This window comes from Mauremys mutica, chromosome 19 (assembly GCF_020497125.1).
Source record: "Mauremys mutica isolate MM-2020 ecotype Southern chromosome 19, ASM2049712v1, whole genome shotgun sequence".
NCBI lineage: Eukaryota > Metazoa > Chordata > Testudines > Geoemydidae > Mauremys > Mauremys mutica.
Window position 1 is genome coordinate 21,548,726 of NC_059090.1, and position 14,499 is coordinate 21,563,224.

At 40.0% G+C, this 14,499-nt stretch overlaps 2 protein-coding genes across 5 annotated transcripts in view; one reads left to right on the plus strand and one right to left on the minus strand.

Moving 5' to 3' along the window:
* LOC123352989 overlaps nucleotides 1-1,768 on the minus strand; it is an 86,474-nt gene extending 84,706 nt beyond the window's left edge. For 2 of the 3 annotated variants that reach the window (XM_044993625.1, XM_044993623.1), the window contains exon 1: nucleotides 1,558-1,768. The gene's annotated coding sequence lies outside the window, so the exon portion shown is untranslated. Of the gene's footprint in view, nucleotides 1-1,125; nucleotides 1,420-1,557 lie in introns of those variants that run through there. The other variant, XM_044993626.1, reaches the window with a different exon arrangement.
* Nucleotides 1,628-14,222, plus strand: RNFT1 (ring finger protein, transmembrane 1). Of its 2 annotated transcripts, XM_044993628.1 has the most exons (10): nucleotides 1,628-1,802; nucleotides 3,605-3,651; nucleotides 4,344-4,774; nucleotides 5,120-5,196; nucleotides 5,919-6,019; nucleotides 6,633-6,786; nucleotides 7,938-8,096; nucleotides 9,913-9,978; nucleotides 10,911-11,012; nucleotides 13,866-14,222. In XM_044993628.1, the coding sequence occupies exons 2-10, from the start codon at nucleotides 3,605-3,607 to the stop codon at nucleotides 13,998-14,000; spliced, it is 1,272 nt and encodes a 423-aa protein (XP_044849563.1). In that variant the 5' UTR covers nucleotides 1,628-1,802; the 3' UTR covers nucleotides 14,001-14,222. The 2 variants fall into 2 exon arrangements, with proteins under 2 accessions (XP_044849563.1, XP_044849564.1); XM_044993629.1 differs by lacking the exon at nucleotides 3,605-3,651.
* The last annotated feature ends 277 nt before the right edge of the window (nucleotides 14,223-14,499 follow it).

A 14,499-nucleotide genomic window follows, 5' to 3' on the forward strand; every position in this document is an offset into this window, starting at 1 on the left:
TTATGGTGCACTTTTACAACTGAGAAACATTTATTTTTAAAATAGGGTCCTGGGATTCAGGATCGATGTGTATTAATCACTGTAGGCCCCAGTCCTTCAGGGATGCACCACATGGATAAAGGGATGTGCCCACACAGGTCACTTTTCAAGATGCAAGCCTTAATTTCTGCTTTGATTGTCAAAGTGAGAAACAGTATTGCGTTCAGCTTACCAAGCGATCCAAATCACTCAGTATCAGTGATCTGTCCTCTTTATTATTTACCATTCCCCCAATTTTTGTGTCATCTGCAATCTTTATCGGTGATAATTTTATGCTTTCTTCCAGGTCACTAATCAAAATGTTAAATAACGTAGGGCCAAGAACCAGTCCCTGAGGGACCCCACTAGAAACACAGCCATACCATGATGATTCCCCATTTACAAATATATGTTGAGACCTATCAGTTAGCCAACTTTTAATCCATTTAATGTGTGCCATGTTCATTTTATATCTATTTTTTTAAATCAAAATAGCATTAGGTACCAACTCAAATGGCTCTCTCAATCTCGCTCTCTCTTTCAGATACTTATGTGGCCTGCATTACCATAGCATCTAAGCATTTTACAATCTAATGTTTTTATCCTCACAACACCGCTGTGAGACAGGGAAGTATTATCATCACCACTCAATTTACAGATGGGGAAATGAGGCACAGAAAGACAGACCAAGGGTTAGTCTACATATGAAAATAAATCTGTAATGTGAATTTAAAGCAGATTCCTGATTAATTCCATGTGCAGATGCTTTTATTCTGAAATAATAGGAACAGCTATTCCAGAATAACTCCCTGTGTACACAAGCACTAAGTGACTTGCCCAAGATCATACAGGAAGTCTGTGGCAGAGCTGGCAGTTGACTCCAGATCTGCTGAGTCCCTGGCTAGCACCCTAACCACTGAACCATCCTTCAAAGATCCAAATCACAAAAATCTGAACCCCACCACCACAGTACAAACCCCAGTAAATATTCAAACCTTTACAGAACTTCAAATGAGTGTTTAACCCTATTCATAATAATTATAAAAAATCATAATACTTTGCACATATAGCGCTCTGATTCAAAGCACCGGACAAACATTAATTTACCCGTCCGTAGATACTGCCACATTTTACAGAGAAAACTGAAGCACACAGGGGTTAAGTGACTGCCCAAATTCAGAGCCTGGATGAGAAATCACGACTCCTGCTTCTCAGTTGCGCCTTAGCCCGCACCTCACCCCCAAGAGCCAGGTAATCTGAGTCCTAACTCCCCAACTTCGCTCCTACCATCCGCCCCCTCAGCCGCGGCCTGCCACTGCCACGTTCACCCTCATAGGGCACCTACCAGCTTCTTCAAAATCCACCCCCAGCACCTTCAACTCACTAGCACCTGCAGACCGCACCCCCCAAAGCCCTGCTCCTCGCCTTCCTCCAGCTCTCCCCTCGGCCCGTTCCTGCCCCCTCTTCGCAACCCCTGACCCCCAGCGCCCCCCGGCCCCTCACGGCTCGCCCCACAACTCCCCCTGGCCCCCTCCTCACCAGCTGCCTCCCCCGCGGGCGCGGTGCTCGCTGGACGCAGCGCCTGAGCCTTGTTGCTATGGTGACAAACAGCTCCGGGCCTTCCTCCTCCTCCTCCTCCCCAGCTCCTCCTCTTCCCACAGCCGGTAGTTGCCGCTGCTTCTTCCCCCGCCCTCAATTTAGCCCAGGCGTCGGCGATGGAGGCCCTGGGAGGCCGCGGCCCGGGCAGCAGGGCTGGGCACGGCGCCCCGGCCGCGTTATGAGAGGTAAGGCTGCGGGGCCGGGGTGATTTGCCCCTCTGGCTCCGCCCATTACCTGCGCTGCGGCGGATCTGCCCCGGGTTCTGCCCTCGGGCCGTGTCAACGGGGACTGGGCCCTCGCTGTCTAGTGCCAGGAGGGGGGAATGGAAAGGGGCGGGTGTTGCCTCTCACAGTTCAATGGGGGGGGGATTTGCCCCCCACTCTCCGTGCAAATGGAAGGGGGGGGCATTTGCCCCATCCCTGTCTGCCCTCTCTCCCCCTGCCCCCTTGCTAGGGGAGGAAGGTGGAAGGGGAATTAGCCCCTTACTGTCTGCCCCACTCCCACCCCTGGGTGGAGATGAAAGGGGGCATTTACCTCTCACTGACTGGTGCTGCCCACCCACGTTCACCTAGTTTGGCACAGGAGGGTGTGTATGTCACCCCCTCTCTGTCCCTGCTGGGAAGGGAAAGCGGGGATTGGCGCTCCTCTGGGTGCTCTTTTGTTCAGGACAATATTTACCTGGCATCAGTGTCTTTGCCTTGGGAGGAACTCAGCAGTGGTGCCATCCCAGAGCAGCAGGGTGACATTCTGATGTGTTTGGGTCAGGTCAGGATGCTGTGTTGGGTCATCACCACACTGTGACAGATAGATATTTTGCAGGCTAGACAGGTGGCTTCAGAACCTGGTTGCAGGACCCCATTTCTGATAAACCTGGGAGCATCCCATAAACTCAGGCCTTGGTAGGAGGATCTGACATATTGAAAAAGTACAATTAAAGGGAATTTTAAAAAAATATGTTTTGGTCAGTGTTCAGAGAGTAGATTTAAGATCTATTAATTAAAATACAAAATGTTTGCTAATATATATATGTAATATTAGGGTGCTATTAAATTAGAAAGTGAAAAGAATTCTCATAGTAACATTAACTCAGCCATATTATGCATTCTGTGTGTTTTATAGTATGATTTAATAATAAATGCAGTTATTTTTAAAGTTCTCTAAACAGGTAAACTGCCATGGGCTGATTCTGCAAAGCCTTACTACTAAACGTAGTGGTCCATTAAAACAATGGAATTCATTACAATATAGGAACTACTTTGTCCTGTAGTTTTTGCAGGAGCAGGTCAGAAACCACCAAATCAAGAATGCTAATTACATTGATCAGTTTTAGCAACATAAATATTAAAGGCCTGATCCTGCAAACTACGCATGAGAAACTTTATTCATACACTCAGTGGTCTTGTTGACTTCAGCTTATTTGATTACTCACACACACACTAAGGACAGTACATGAGTTTTTGCAAGACTGAGGCCTACAATATGATCGTAGGACAACAGATAATGTATCCATAATAGCTCTGAATGTTAGTGAGAAGTTTTACTGTGCATGCAGTTTTTCTTAAATGCTAATACCCCCAATTTTTTTTTTTTACAAATTAGCAGAATCTAGTTTTGTTTCAAATGTTAAGTCTTTGCTAATGTAGATATGTGCACAAATAGCATATTGAGGTTTTCTTGCAATTCAGATTGTACGTTTTTCATAGCTTGCATAACTGAAAAATAGGTCAATAGATTTTACTCAAACTTCCCTACATGTCCAGCAAAAGAAACATTTTTGAGAAAATGATGAGCAACTGAAAAGGGTTTATAATGAAAATCCCAACTAAACCACAACTGTAGTGTTTGCTACCAGATAAATACTGTAAAAATACTTTGCACTTCTGTGCTATCTTAATCCAGTAATCTCAAAACAATTTCCAAAGAATATCTAATGAAACAATACACCATTCTTGGGACATATATAAGAACTATTATACCCATTTGACAGATGGGGAGACTGAGGCACAGAAGTGAAATGAATTGCCAAGGGACACAGTGAGTAAATGACAGCACTGGGAATAAAACCCAGATCTCTTGCTCTAACCATTAGACCACTCTTTACTGTCTGCAATTTCCTTTGGAGCTAGATTCTCTACCAACCCTAACCCAGTCCCACATATTAGCTCTTTATTTCCTGCTTTCTTCTCCCTCCCAGGATTATATTGCCTATGCAAAGCCCCCATATGGTGCAAGGTCTTCCCAGTGCCTTTTAAAAAGTGGATTAACCTGGTTCCACTCACTTCCCCAGACAGGATAATCTCGTTTGGTAATCCCATAATGGCTCTCAGTTTTCAGTACTCACTGGATTTTGATTAGACTTGTCTGTGTCTAAATATATGCCATTTTATGGATGCTTAATTGTGCAGTTCCCATCCCCCACCTTTATTATTTCCTTCTATAATCTCATGATGGTTTCCAGCCTTTTTCTGTAAACTTGTATATCATGTTAAAATTTCTGCTACACAAGCTAGTGCCTGTCTCCTCCTATTCAGCTGGGTGCTTTCTAATTTTCAGTGTAGCTTTGGCTGTTCCAGACTGTATGTTTGGCAGCCCATTGAGGGTTACAGTATACATCACTGAATGATCATCAGGATGGCCAAAAGGCTGTGCATTTCAGAGAGACAATTCTATTTTCCTAACTAAATGGAACACTGCTCCTTTAAACATGGCTTTTTCCTCCCCTTTAGGAGACATAGCAGTGAGACAAAAGAATCTGGACCAGAGAGAGATCAATTCAACGCCATGCAATCAAATTGCAGTCATCTCCACAATGCCCCAGGAAGTGGTGATGTTCCCTCGTCCTCTCAGAGTGCCCATATAGCAGGGCTGCCAGGAGAAGGCTCTTGCCACCGTAGTGGAGATGTTCACATCCAGCTAAGCTCTGCCTTGGGAGAAGCTGGGGAAAACCACAGTTTCAGGGACATACGGTCAGGTTCCCAGGGCCGTTCACATGGCCACTCCCACAGTGAAGCGAGGGGGCCCGAAGATTCCACCTTAGATTCAGAGGAACAGAGTGGAAGCTCCATCTCTGAGCTCAGATATCTCTTCCAGTGGCTGCACAAAAGTCTTCCATACATCTTGATTCTGTGTATCAAACTGACCATGCAGCATATAATCGGTAGAGTATAACACAGTATGGTATGAGGGAACCAGCCCTTTTTTCCTGCATTCAATCCTGCTTATGAGCGTGCCTGAAGTATAATTTGATTTACTTTTAGCTTTATTTTAATTTGATTTCTTCATTGGAAGGAGAAATTTCCTAAAAGAGATTTCAATCACTTATCTGTTTTTCTTTTGTTAGCATATATAATGTAGCTTAATTATTTTAGCTTGATTGCCTGAGCTGTTAAAATTGTATTATGTTATTGCAAGTACTTGCTAGAAGTGCACTTATTTTGCTCTTATTTTATTTTAATCCAGTTTCTTATTTTCCTCCATATAACGGACCCATTTTTCCTAATAGGCATTTCTCTTGGAATTGGGCTGCTAACAACTTTTATGTATGCAAACAAAAGCATTGTAAATCAGGTTTTTCTAAGAGTAAGTATTGCCTGTTGCAATGAAGTTGAAGTGTTTTTACGTTAACTATTACCCAAGACTTTCCATGCATCAGTTTTTGAGAGAAATGTGAAATGATCTTATATTAATTTAGTAAACAAAACAGATAAATATCATAGGATTTTTGAGATGTAAATGTTTTAGCTATCAATAAAATGTACACACTTCTAAGCCTGACTTAGCACTTGTCAGAGAAGCATACTTTGCAAATTTAAAATAAAATATTGGTACAATCTCTTTTTCTGACTTTCCATATGAAAATGTCTGACAATGCTTCTGCCGTTATGAGACACAAATTCTTAGCTGTATTTTAAAAACTGTTAAGACTACCATTTCATATGCAGAGTATCTGTTATGAGGGCACAGGGGTTATTGAGAATGTTATTACTTAGAAAAGCAGTTGAGTATATATATAAACATTAGACATATAAAAAACATTTAACAAAAAACAAAAACATTTCCTTAAGAAGTGTTACTGCTTGGGCGTTCACCCCATTAAAGTGCATGGAGATCTGTGTGAGCACAATGATCTGCCCTTGCACTTCTTCTTCCTGGTCTAAAGTAACATAGCAGCATCTTGTTCTAGTGACTGTGTTCAAATACTGCAGTTCTAGTTTTATTGAGTGTGAAATAAATTAACTTGAGACTTAAAAAAAAAATCAAAGTAACAGACAACTATTACATTTTTAATGTGTATCTTACAGGAAAGGTGCTCCAAGTTTCAATGTGCTTGGGTACTGATATTCCTAACCGGGTCATCTCTCCTCTTGTATTATACCTTTCACTCTCAGTCACTTTATTACAGGTAATTAGCAGAACATCTGTGTTATATTAGTCACTTTTTAAATGAAATGTCATTTCTTGTGAAAACCTCATCTTTGCTCCTGGCATTTTTTTTTTTTTAAGAGAATCAAGAAGTTGGCTTCTCTTAACAGTCCTGCAAAGCCTTACTGCAAAACACTCATGTGAAGAAGGGTTTGCAAGATTAGGCCCTATGTCTGGGGTTCACTGGCACAGCTTGGGTTTGATTCTCAGCCCTGTTACCCCTTGGTGTGGGAGTACTGGGGATACAGTGCCATGAGTTTCTAGCAGGGCATGTGTCTAAGTTTCTTCTCTCACTAGTTTACAACAACCCTGCTAACTAAGGGGCAACATTGGCAGAATGGGAAAGGGAGCAAGTACCTGTATGGCAGGATGAAGGTTACAATGCAGATGTAAAGTGGATTCGAAATGGGGAGCTCTTCATGGATGAGAAAAGATCTCTCTTTCCCACTCCTTCTAGAGGAAAACATTACACTATCTAAACATGCTTTTTCTAAAATAAGTACCATTTTAAATGAAACCGTACGGTAATATCCATTCATGGTGTGTACCTCTGGAGAGTGTACCCTTGTAATTTTAGATATTTCTTTTTGTAGCTTAATCTTTTTAAAACCTACTGTGGATTTTATGAACTTCTGGGAGGTACTTTGGATCGTGGGAATCACAGACTTTATTCTGAAATTCCTCTTCATGGGCTTCAAATGCTTTATTCTCTTGGTGCCTTCTTTTATGATGTCTTTTAAATCCAAGGTAAGAAAATAATCTATACTTAGCTTTAGCATGAAGTTCCTTTTACAGTACAATCATCCAGTCATGAATCCCACCTAGAGGAACATCTTTCTTAATTAAAGCTCTGCGCATTATCTGTTGATGCAGGGGAAGGGAAAAAACATTGTCAACTATTTTTTGAGAATGGTCTTTCAGCTACTTGTGCACCCGTTTTATAGTAATTTAATCTAGACCGCATTTCCCTAGTTTGGTTATGAGAATGTCATGTGAGACTGCATCAAAAGCCTTACTAAAATCAAGTTATGTCACACCTACTGCTGTCCCCTAACCAACAGGCCCAGTAACTCTTTTAAAGAAAGAGATTAGGTTGGTTTGGCATGATTTGTTCTTGACAAATTCATGATGGTTATTCCTTATTGTATTGTCCTCTAGGTGCTTATAAATTGATTGCAAAACTGTTTTAAAAGGGAGCCTTTAAAGAATACAGAGTAACTTGTGGGGGAGGCAAATGGAGTTCTGATTAACGTGGATTAACGTGGAGTTCTGATTAATGATAGTTGATCAGGCCTTTTCTTAACCCCCGTTTTTCTCAGCATTATATATGCAGACAATTTTTAACAGAAAATTGATCTTTATGTTTGGATTTTTCTTGTAACTTTTTCCCTTTTTTAATGCTTATGAAAGCAAGACTGATAACACTGGTAAGTAGGTAGGCACTTGGCAGAGGCACTCCTATTGTGATCTTATGTACCTTGGTTTTTCTGGCCTTCTCTTGAGCAGAGCCTGCTAGTTGACATTTGTCAACGATCATAAAACAACTGCACAACTAGCGACTTGCCAAAGATCATCCGTTTTGTTGTTTGTCTTGACACCTAACTCTAATTGGTGAAGTGTTAGTGAATTAACCCATGATAAAACATCTTTTTTAAAATCATGATCTTGGCCCCATTTTTAAGGAGTTTAATGTAACACCGTGCAGTTTTGTAACTCATACATGTATGGGATTTTAATGACTCAAGTTTCCAAACAGTATTTCAGATCTGTTGAGACACTAGTTAACATATAATGAGGGATAAATATTAAAAAGAGAGTACATGTATAGAAAAGATGCATTAACTTTAAATTATCTGTGTTTTAAATGTATTTTTAAATATTCCTCTTGTTGTTCCTAGGGCTACTGGTATATGCTGTTAGAAGAATTCTGCCAGTATTACCGTACATTTGTCCCCATACCAATTTGGTTTCGTTATCTTATTGGCTATAGGGAGCTGGACAATGTACTGGGGCGGAGTCTTGGAGTATTGCTGGGTCTACTCTATTTCATCCTAAAAGTATGTAAACGTTATCTTCCTCTGTATTTTAATGTACTAAGATGATACTGCAGTAATTACTATAGAAGAGATGTAGACATACAAATGAATTTGTTCTGAAATATTCCCCAGAGTTTGAACTGACTTGCTGGTTTAATACAGCCTTCCAGAATCAATATAAAAATTTGCTAGGTCAGGCACTAAATCTATTCACCCTCCCTTTGAAGGATGATTAGAAAACTAATGATGTTTTACACAGTCCAAAAATTGCTTGCCACAGCTGAGTGTGAGAGTAGGAATTCTGTCTGAACTAGTTGTTAATGCCAGGATGGCTACATATGTTTTGTGTCCTTTAAGCTAAGATCCACTGGGTTGCTCTCACTGTTGGAGAGTTCAGGTTCTGAATTTCACTTTAACACAGCAAGCACTAGGGCATTCTCAGGATGGTGGCCTGACCCTCTGTTTCCTGCTGCATCTGGGAGATCTGCCGGAGCCTGAGTTTGGCAACTTCATGGCCCTATTGTGTTTTTGAGTGGCCTTTGTATTAATAGGGAATCAGGTTGGTGGGTCTTTGGGATTTTTGGTTAATTAGAGACTTCTGTTATTCTATTTGTTTTTTTGTAATTTTGCTATAGAGTGCCTATGTGCCTTTGTACTGACAATATAAATTTCTAAATAGAATGGTTACATCAAATTGAGGTCGCTTTTGTCAAACTCATAAGTGGCTTCCAAAGTAAGACCAAACTTGAACTAGAGTGGAAAAAAATATTAAGAACTTGTGGACAGAATGCAGAGTAATGCACCAAATAAGTCTTAACTGTTACTGTAGACTTCTTGTAGGCAGTATGTAAACAAATTGCCAAGGGAGATAGGCAGAATTCCAGTTAACGAAACCATCTCCTTTTGGAAAATCTTGCATTATGTAAAGTTGTTGCTTTGGGCTTCCATTCCACTATTTTAACTTGTCAGCTTAATATGTTTCTCCTCAACATGGCTTAAAACCTCCCCATCACAAAGGGAAGTTGGGTATCAACTCCCATTGACTTTCAGTGTAGTCGGGTACCTAACTCCCTTTTGTCCGTTTGACACTATCCCACTCTGTGCTTATCCGAGGCATATCCACAACTATCTTGGTTTGGTACAATTTATATATAACACAGCAGCTGTGTTGTATTGTTTACTATACACATGCAAAATTAAAAGATTGTTAAAAAAATTGATTGCAAAGTTAAGTACTCACAAGTTAGGTAATGCTAGATATAAAGTTGCCTGTGCCACCTTAACTTAGCCCCCTTGTGTGTATGCACTATGGTACAGTCTTTAATTACATGATTGCTTACTATTTTTTTCCAGTGAGGACAGACTCTTCTGAGATATTAGCTCCAAAACATGAGGGTTCAAGAGCATCTCAAAAAAAAAAAAGTTACCACAATTTTTGTAACATGAGCAAAACAATATATTTTACCGTAGTATCATTTTTGGAACTGCTCAACCATTTTGGTTGAAATTTTGCACAAGAGTTCAGCCTGAGGCAGACACCCAGCATGGAAAATTTCAGACTTAACAGTTAAAATTTGGCAAAGTTTATAAGCAACCGAAAGCATGGTTTTAAAAAGGGGAAGTGTTGGGCAACTCAGTAATAAGTAGAGCTACCTAGTCCCACCTACAATTGTTTCATTACCAGACTAAAAGTAAAACACTGAAGGCTAAGTGTGCAAAGTGTTGCACAGAATTCTAGCACTGAGGTTCTTCACTTCAAAATCTGCACAAAGTTTGAAAATCTACTTCTTGGAAATAAATATTAAGCATAATTTTGTTTTTCTTTTCTCAATTTCAGCTTTTGAGCCTTTTTGGACATCTGAGAAGCTTTAGACAGGTTTTGCGGATATTTTGTACACGACCAGTGAGTATTGGATTCTCTGTAACAACAAAATGACAAATGTGGCTTCTACAAAAATGATTCTTCTTGAAGATAGCTTTTTCCTGTGTACTAGTTGATCACATTATGTTCTTTTAGTTACATGGAGTTCAACTTTCAAAGTAATCCCACTGTTTGTTCCCTTCTTACAGTTTCTTGCACTGTAAAATTTAATTTCTCAGCTTCACGATCATGGGCCAACCTGAAGTCACTTTAAAAGTGATCAGTTTTTTTATTGTGTAAGCAGCATCTTGAGGTAAACTATTTGAATACCATGTAAATAAAGTATGATATAAAGATTATATTTTAAAGATGGGCAAAGTATTTGTTTGACTCACATCTGCAAGAACAAAGTAGCAAACCTTTACCCATTAGCAACTAACTGAAATATACAAGAGTGAGACCCAGATTTTGGCAAAATAAATGAATAAACAGATATTCCATTCAAAATAAAAAATGATCCTTTTTCTAGAATAGTGGGTGGTTGATAAAATGTATTGTAATTTAATCTAGAGCCTGCTGTGCATGTACCAGAATGAGTATTTTTGACATTTAATTAGATGAATACTAAAATATCTTATGCTGTCTGTGTAAGCAATACTCTCTTAACAGTAAGTGATGTGTTTCCATTCTGGTCAATGTGTAACAGCCCATGACAGAACTTTGCTGAAGAAAGGCCACCATTTTAGCAAATTACTTTTGAAGTCCCCACATAGTGTGCTCAGTAGATTATACCCAAATACCACCTTGCCCTGGAGCATGTATGTGTCAATGTAGCATCCTAAGGATTGAAACACTTAACATCCTGTTGCCCCAGGGATTTAATTGTTTCCCCTCTAACCACATCCTTTCAGTCTTCCTTATCTTTTTCTGGATCTTAACGTGCTGCAAAATCTCTTTTTTTTTTTTTTTAACAGCACTATGGAGTGACAGCTAGCAAGAGACAGTGTTCTGAAGCAGATGATATTTGTTCAATATGCCAAGCTGAATTTCAAAAGCCTATTCTTCTCATCTGCCAGGTAATTCTAAAGAGATTTTTGAATTGGAGAATCACAATGTGGGAGGCTCTGGTTCTGAAACTTTGTGACTCAAGCTGATGGTGACAGTGTCAGTTGGATAATAGCAACAGCTTTATGGAAAAACTTGTAGATGCTTGTGAATGGGAAACTCCCTTTTGCTGGAAGAGTACTGTAAGTCTTGCTAGCTTGCGTGTATTTGCCTGCAACTTTTTTTTTTAATGTTTGAAATATTATACGCTAAAGACAGCAGCTGTCAGTACTATATTGTATGTGACCAGTTGTTTAATACTAGCAAGTATTCAACAAGGGATTGGACACTTAGATGGATAAAAGAATATACAGCATTGATGCTAACAAATTTTGGAAGAGTTTAAATTGCATGCTTCAAAGACTAAAGAAATATCTAACTACTATGGATTAGGAGGTTTTTTTGTACCTTCCCCTAAAGCATCTAGTGCTGACTGCAGTCAGAGACAACATACTGGACTAGATGGACCGTGAGTCTGATTTAATATGGCAATTCCTATGTTTCTTAGGAGATTTGAAGACACTATTTTTGAAGACAGATTTGGGGTAGAAAAAGCTATCAACTTGTTCTCACTTGACTGTGCTATACTGCTGATGCTTTGCAGTGGTTTGTTTTTTTTTGGTTTGTTTTTTAAATAAATACAGTAATTGCTGTTACAGGTAGGGTTGGTAGCACTGTCTATGGTTAAGGGTGCCCAACATTTCCCATTATATGACCGTTTTCATTTGCTTTTATCTTGCAAAACTTGGAAAATTTCATCTCAAATGGTTCATGTTGGGTGTCTGCTTCAGACTGATTTTTGTTTGTTTTTTGAAAATTTCAGCCAAAATAGTCCAGTCACTTCCGAAAATGAGGCTAGGAAAAAATATTTGTTAAATTCACCAGAATTTTTTTTTTCTTTTAGCGGCTGTCTAGCTCCTTATGCTTTGGAGCAGAAACTCTAAATGTGTCAGGGGATTGCCTTTGTGACAGGGATGAACATGTTGTGCTCCCTGTGAAAATCTGCCCAGGGCGCAGGAGGACTTTTTCCTGCAATTGCAACTCAGGGTTGCTGTAGCCAGGGCTGTGTCTGGGCACCTGAACTGAGTGCAGGGAGCCTGTCTTTCTTGTGCTCTCAGTGATCCCGCCCCTCCTTCTCGGTCCAGGCAGCATGGAGAATGAAACCACCTAATTTGAATGCAAGGGGGGGTTAAGAGCTTGACCTGCAAGGGGAGTAGACTGGCACAAGGAGCATAGGGGTGGTGAAGAGAGGAGAACGGTGTCAGGGTGGGAGGATAGATTGGGACTGGAGGTTGGCAGGGGGGAGACTGGAACTGAACCAGTAGGACCAGGAGAAAGAGGAGAGGGAGAGACAAATCTGAGGATCTAGAGTATGAGAGTCAGAACTGGGACTGTTTGAGCCAAGACTGGGCCAAGGAGTGGAAGGACACTAAGAGCGGGACTGGGAGGTAGTGGGGATGAGTAATGTGTATGCAGGGAGACACAGATTAGATTAGGAACTAGGATAAGGAGGAGCTGGGAATGGCTGGGGAAGGAGAGTGGGACTAGGGTGAAAAGCCTGAGAAGAGGAGTCTGGGGCTGCAAGAACAGAACTGGGTGAGGAGCCAGTAGTGAGGAATAAACAGGCACTGGAACCAAGAGGAGCGGATAGGTCAGAAGGGACCACACTTGGTGGGGAAATGGGCCAAAATTTGTGCCCACTAGGGGACACACTCCTCCAAAGCCAGGAATGGAACCCAGGAGTCACCGTTGCTACATGATGCTACATGAGGAAATTTGGGTTTTTTGTTTTTTTTTATTGCTTTTTTAAGTAACACACCAGAAAAATTCTATGTTAAAAGCACACTATTAATGTTACAAAGTCAAAGGTTCACTGCTCGGAAATGCCACAACGTCTGTGCAACCTTGATGTGACCCACCTCCCCCTCCCCCCTTGTGTGCAAGCATTGTGGTATTGTTTAATTATACGATCACATACTATTTTTTTTCCACAGAACCTCTTGCCTCAGAGTGCACAGGATGCACCTGTTCTGGGGATGAATTAAGGTTATGTAGTTTAAAAAAAAACAACATCTGTAGGATTCTGCATCACTTGTTGCAGAAGTTGGAAGGTGCGTAGCAACTGCAGCAGGGGATTGCAGGAATAGAAACAATGGGCTCATGGGTAAAACAGTTAAATTCTGCCCTTAAGAATTTGATTTTATCCCTGTCTTTGCCACAGAGCTTTGCTTTGAACATACTAAGTGCTGTATAATGCGAAGGACTCTTAAAAATCTGGTCCTGCTTGTCTCAAATTGGTCACCCCAAATTAGTGGATACCTCATACCTTAATACCTCTGTGATGTAGAAAAGCCTATAAGAAAAATAATAATAGTTTTCAGAGCAAAGTCCAAATAGTGCACAGGAAATAAGGCATAGGGCCACTCATCAAACAAGAAAACAAAATATTGAATGGCTGCTCATTAAGTGATCACCCATCCATTCCATGCACTGCATGAGGCAAGGGTCCTCTGCAAAAAATAGGATATGATCATGTGATTAAATATTATCATAATACTTACGCATAGAGGGGCTGAATCAGCATTGCACAGGTAACCTTACTTCGGGCATTTCCTAAGATCTGAATGCTTGAGTTTGCAATTTTAATATTTTTAGCTTGGTTTTATATGCAATTATATAAGTAGAATAGTTTAGCAGAACCATTCATTATTAGGAGAGTAACTAGATTTTTAATCTAAATGGATTTGAAAAACAGTTTAAATATTAGATCTTTTGTGCTCTTGCCATTAAAAAATGTCAAGTACTTGTCATTCTTTTCATTACAGCACATATTTTGTGAAGAATGCATCTCTTTATGGTTCAATAGAGAGAAAACATGTCCACTCTGCAGAACTGTTATTTCAGACCATGTTAACAAATGGAAGGATGGAGCCACTTCTATGCATCTACAGATTTATTAAAACATGTCATACTTTTACATTTTTTACAGTGTACATTCATTTGAATTAATGTGTTGCAGTTTAATGTGGATGGTAAAGGGACTGTGTTTAAGATTAGTAAAGGATTATCTAAGACCCTCAAGTACTTCTATCAAATGTTTTAAAATTTGAGTTTATTAAAACATAGCATAAATTGAAAACTGCCTTTTCATAGATTAAAAAAATCTTAAATTTTAGAATTAATGTTCAAAATCCAACATTTTGATTTTTTTTCATAATACTTCAGAGAAAAGGTCAAATATTTGAAAATGCTGCACAGTTAGTTACTTCCCTCATTGTTTTACATGAACATCTACAATAGTTTGCAGTGTTCTGAATTATAGTAAATTGCATTTATTCTTGTATGACTTTACCACACACAGCAGCTACAGATGCGGGCTATGATCTTGGGATGCTGAGCACCGACAACTCCTATGGACTTGAGTGGGAGTTGCAGAGCTACTCATCAGACTCAGAGTAG